Below are 5882 nucleotides of genomic sequence, written 5' to 3' on the forward strand. Positions count from 1 at the left end.
GAAATTTATTATGGTTATTAAACACTTTTAAAAATATATTAAATACTAAATTTTTTTAAATGAGATGAAGTTTTTAATGATTTACCAAACATAAGACTTAGTTTTTGTAGATATCAGTGAATTTTTTGGGGAAAAAAAATAAATATCAGACAAATTAAAGGGAGAAAAAGGTAAAAGAAGAAAAAAAGAAAAAGGAGGAGCTTCACTAAGTCAGCAATAAAAGACAAGGAAAATTAGGTTGGTTTTACTTTTCAAGGTAGAAGATTTCGAAAAGAAAATTAAGCAGAATACAATTGAATTGGCGATTCCATTTTAGTTTGTTCATCGTCTCGTCTCGTCTCGCTCTCATCTCATCGTCATCCCATCACACTCACGAGTTTCTTAACTATCAGTCAAACATGTTTCATTTTTTACTTAATGATGCAAATTTATATAAAATTAAAAGAAAGACTTTGGTCTGTTTGTAGTAAAAGTGAGTTTTGTAGTATTGCTTGCTACACAAATTTGAAGAATATTCCATTTGAGACATGCAAAGGAATCTACATGAGCGTCCATGTTAGGTGTTTATTAAAATTGACCTAAAAATATTGCATGCTTACAGCTGTTGGGTTGGAATGTTGTGCTTCCAAATTTTCCAGGGATGAGAGTTTGATGTGGGCTGAGGTTGTTGAGCTTAAATCCTGAAGGGTAGTTGGACCAGCCTCAGCGCCCCCTATATATAAGTATAGCAATCCCATGGTCAACAATCTACGTCTCAACCAAAGTTGTTTTATCTAATCTTGCAATAACGCTAACCATGACTGTCTCGGTAGCTAACGGCCGTGTCCTCATAGTCGGAGCAACCGGCTTTATTGGTCGGTTCGTGGCTGACGCCAGCTTGGATGCTGGTCGACCCACTTATGTTCTGGTCAGGCCAAGTTCCGGAAACCAATATTCCAAAGACAAAGTAGCCAAAGCCCTTCGGGACAGAGGCGCCATACTGTTGAATGTACAAATATCATATTGTACTTGTAAATTTGTGTTCGTTTTATATGTAGATTCTTCTATAACTTGTTTGTTTCCAGGGATTGGCAAATGACAAGGAGTTAATGGTGAAACTGCTGAAAGAGCACCAGATTGAGATAGTAATATCAGCTCTGGGTGGCGCCACAATACTAGATCAGCTGTCTTTGGTTGAGGCAATTCACTCTGCCGGCACAGTTAAGGTACCTACATTACTACTTACTTTCACTAAAGAAGCAAAAGAACTTTTCGTTAACATATTTGGGTTGTTTTGTGGGTGGCAGAGGTTCTTGCCGTCGGAGTTTGGACACGATGTGGACCGAGCTGATCCAGTAGAGCCTGGGCTCACCATGTACAAGGAAAAGCGTCAGGTCAGGCGTCTGATTGAAAAGCTGGAGATCCCTTACACCTACATTTGTTGTAATTCCATTGCTTCTTGGCCCTACCACAACAATAGGCATCCTTCCGAGGTCATTCCACCCTTGGATCATTTCGAAATCTATGGAGATGGCAGCGTCAAAGGTAATCTATATCAAACTATTAAGTAAAATAAACACCAAATTAACCAAAGATATCAAGAAAAAAACTATATTGACAAAATTTATTTTTATGAATTTATTGCAAGACATTAAAAAATGACTGAAAATAAAGATAAAAATTATTATAATTTATTTGTTCCTGAAAATATTTTATCCCCTAACTACAAATTCGAATTTCTTTCAAGGGATAAAAATTACACCTCTCTTCTACCCCTCACATAAGATTAACTAGTCCAGGAGAATGTCATGTCTACATCTTTATAAGTACTTACATGCTTCAACTCTTATGGCCCAACTTTGTACTTTACGAAACCAACTATATGAAGATACCATACCAAAATAATTATAATGAATTTTTTATACCATTAATATGAAAACTGTTGTTACAATATAAAATGTTAAAAAGAAGAAGAAGAGAGAACATTATGATAAAAGTAATATTATTAGATTATTAGTATAAAAAATAAATTAATAGTATTAATAATAATTTTAGAATTTATAAATATATACATTCAATTCGCACTATAACTTGAATGTTTATAGGTTAGAAAATTGTATACATGCTATACAAATAAATGAAAATCATGTGAAACACATAAGCAAGAGGGGAAAGGATTGTATGAAGTAAGGCGTGACATTATTTTGTATTATTTTCTAATTATTTAATGATATTTTAATAATTTTTTATGTCATTAATACATAATTTTGGTAATTTATTTAACCTAAACTATAAATCTTGAACCTTAAACCCAAACTCAAAATCCCAAGCCCGAGCCCGAACTCGAACCCCAAACCCAAGCCCGAGCCCGAACTCGAACCTTAAACCTGAACTTAAACCTCGATTCGAGTTTGAGGTTCATGGTTTTAAGTTTGGATTCGATTTCAGGGTTTAGGTTAAAGTTCTAGAGTTCGAAGTTCAAGATTTGAATTTAAGGTTCAAGGTTCGAGATCTAAAGTTCGGGGGTTAAGTTAAAAAATTATCAAAATTATTTGTTAATGACATGAACAAAATTACTAAAATGTTATTAAATAATTGAAAAGGATCTGTACAATCATTTTTCCGAGAAGGAGATGGTAAGAAATTAGTTAATGGGTGGTCCTGACAACTTGGATATCATCCACAGGCTAGTTGTTAGTTGATTTATGATATTTTGTGGTTTCGAGCCTTTGCTTTTAAATATATATATTGTGATACCACTCCAGGCTTGGTACTTCCCTATTCCCTGAATTCAACTATTGAATCCTTTGTTTATGCCTCCTGGGTGCAGCTTACTTCGTTGCAGGCACCGATATAGGAAAATTCACCATGAAAACTGTTGATGACATTAGGACCTTGAACAAGTCAGTTCATTTTAGGCCTGCCTGCAATTTCTATAACATGAACGAGCTTGCAGCTTTGTGGGAAAGGAAAATCCGGCGAACACTCCCTCGAGTTACCGTCACTGAGGAAGACCTTCTCTCGGCTGCGGCAGGTCCATCATTATCATCATACACCCTTATTAATTGACCTAAAGGACCAGCAGTAGTGTTCTCCCCTGCATTTCTTTACTTCAGCTAAATTAGTTGCCTTGAATTTGCAGAGAATATTATCCCACAGAGTGTTGTTGCATCATTCACCCATGACATCTTCATAAAGGGTTGTCAAATCAACTTCCCAATCGAAGGCCCGAATGAAACCGAAGCCTGCAGTTTGTACCCGAATGAGCCATTCCGAACATTGGATGACTGCTTCAACGACTTCGTAGCAAAGATGAAGGATGAAAACATGAAGCAAAGCGACGAAAACACGAAGCAAAGTAACGAAATCCCCCCCCCAAAGCCAGTAGTCGAAGCCTTCGCCATCACAGCAACATGTGCTTGACGTTAAAAATATCGACACCAAACTATCCTTTTCTTTACTTCATTCATGTAGAGATGTCAAGTCGATTTCATATGGGTGTGATCACTTCTTTATTCCCCTTTATTTACCTTGTGGTAGGGAAATTGTATTTGAATAAGAGGACTGAGTGTTTAGTCTTTAAGGCTCTCTAATTAGTAAAACAAAATCTGTTCCAGCTATAAAAGGAAGGTGTAGCAGAAGGAGGAGAAACAAAGAACACCAACCTGGCTGTTTTATTTTATACCTTAATGATTTGCTTTCTTATTCTTGTTTGTTTACTATCCCGCAATTAGTAATCAAGATGATTAATTCCCCCCACCCCACCCCCAAAATAAAGGCAAGTTGCTTGTATTAGTATTGTAATGCCAGATCAAACATGAAGACTCTGTTGAAGAAGCTGTATTATTCAACATTGGCTTGTTCAGGCCCAACCAATTCCAACCTCATCTCCTGCTACTTCTCCCTTATTAACTCCTCGCCAAACTGCAAGCATTTACGCCACCTTCACGCTCGCTTGCTCAGGACCTCGCTTTATGACAATGTTGTTCTTAGTTCTAGGCTTGTTTTGGCTTATTCTCGGCACAAACACCTTGTCCCTTACTCTCTTTCCGTCTTCTTTCATATGCCCCAAAGGAATATCTATTCTTGGAATATCATAATCGGCGAGTTCTCCCGCTCAAATTCCCCCTGTCAAGCCATACATTTGTTTCTTCATATGTGGCAGAGCTCTAATGTCAGACCTGATGACTTCACTCTCCCGCTTGTTTTAAGGGCATGCGTGGGTTGTGGACTGGTGAAACTAGCTGTCTCTTTTCATGGGTTGTGCGTCAAATTGGGTTTCGAAAGGAGTCCATTTGTTGCTTCTGCTCTGGTTTTCTTGTATGTTAGTTTTGGGAAGATTTTTTATGCGCGAGTCCTATTTGATGGAATGCCAAAAAGAGATGCAGTGATGTGGACGGCAATGTTGGATGGATATGCAAAACATGAGGAACCGACTTTGGGTTTGGAATTGTTTAGAGAGATGGTCGATGCTGGGGTTACGCCTGATTGGGTGGTTATGTTAAGCTTGGTTTTAATGTGCGGACAATTGGGGTGGTTAAAGCATGGGAAGAGTGTTCATGGATGGTGTGTGAGAAGGTGGTTGGGGATGGAATTGAATTTAGGGAATGCTATTGTTGATATGTACTTAAAGTGTGCTATGTTAACTTATGCTCACAGGGTTTTCGATATGATGAACCAAAGAGATGTCATTTCTTGGAGCTCTCTCATATTGGGATACGGGTTGAGCGGGAATGTTACTACTGCATTGGAACTTTTTGAGGATATGATTGCCAAGGGGATAAAACCCAATGAAGTTACATTTCTTGGTATATTATCAGCATGTGCGCATGGTGGAGAAGCAGAAATAGCAACTTCATGTTTTGAAATGATGAGAGATTATGGGGTGACGCCAGAGTTGAAACACTATGCGAGCATGGTTGATTGTTTGGCGAGAGCAGGGCTTTTGGAGCTGGCAGAGGATTTTATAAAAGGAATGCCTATGGAACCTGATGCAGCCATTCTAGGAGCTATTGTAGCCGGGTGTCGAGTTCATAATAATGTTGAAGTAGGTGAACGAATAGCAAAGAAACTTATTAGTCTAGAGCCAGAGAAAGCAGGTTATTATGTTTTGTTGTCAAACATATACGCCGCTGCTAGCAAGTTTGATGAAGCTGAGAAAGTAAGGGAGCTAATGAAGGGGAAAAATGTATCCAAAGTAGCAGGTTGTAGCTTGATTGAGTCGAAGACATGGCTTTCTTCTTCACCAAAACAATGAAGGTTTTTTTGGTCGCTTTGCTGTGCCTACGAGTAGGTAGATAAAGAATGTTGGGGGTCTTATAGGGCCTGAAATTGGTTGGCCTTATAGATTTCCATGGGCTACCCGCCCCATTCTCCACTCCAACATCGTTTTTTATTATCAAGATTAATGTAATGGACCACATATTTGCTTGTATATTATATAATTTATATTGGGAACTTGAAAATCGCTTAAATATTTCTCTTTTGGTTACAAAAGAGGATGAAGCTAAAGTTTTTCTTCCATCAATAGACTCTCCTTGATCTGCGACAAAGTTGTGTTGTGAAGGGATGTAGTTAAATTTACATCTCCATTGTCGAATCAGTAACTCTCTAATGAGCGATAGGGGCGAAGTCAGAAAATTCTTTTTGATGGTTGAAATTAAATTGTAATTTTTATGATAGTAAATATGTAATTGCACAATTTTAATAGCTTATATCTTATAATTTTAAAGGATTAAATGAAAGTTTTATCATTTTTAGAGAGTTAAAATATAATTTTATCTTTATTAATTTAAAATTTTAAAAACTTTAACATACCTATATAAAAAAATTTCTATTTTAGGGAGAGATTGGGCCCTACCAGCCCCCTAGTCACGCCCTTAATGAGCTATACCAAATAATGT

General features: G+C 37.2%; 2 protein-coding genes across 2 annotated transcripts; both read left to right on the forward strand.

The window, feature by feature from the left end:
- The first annotated feature begins 761 nt into the window (after positions 1–761).
- Positions 762–3683, forward strand: LOC105764571 (leucoanthocyanidin reductase-like). Its single transcript, NM_001309355.1, is given in 5 exon segments — positions 762–988; positions 1065–1205; positions 1287–1524; positions 2810–3013; positions 3122–3683. Coding segments are annotated over 5 exon segments (1056 nt in total). The 5' UTR covers positions 762–796; the 3' UTR covers positions 3403–3683.
- Positions 3684–3791: 108 nt separating this feature from the next.
- Positions 3792–5502, forward strand: LOC105764569 (pentatricopeptide repeat-containing protein At4g14170). The gene has a single exon (XM_012583198.2). The coding sequence runs from the start codon at positions 3797–3799 to the stop codon at positions 5234–5236; it is 1440 nt and encodes a 479-aa protein (XP_012438652.1). The 5' UTR covers positions 3792–3796; the 3' UTR covers positions 5237–5502.
- The last annotated feature ends 380 nt before the right edge of the window (positions 5503–5882 follow it).

The sequence above is a fragment of the Gossypium raimondii genome, chromosome 12, assembly GCF_025698545.1.
Source record: "Gossypium raimondii isolate GPD5lz chromosome 12, ASM2569854v1, whole genome shotgun sequence".
NCBI classification, from domain to species: Eukaryota; Viridiplantae; Streptophyta; class Magnoliopsida; order Malvales; family Malvaceae; genus Gossypium; species Gossypium raimondii.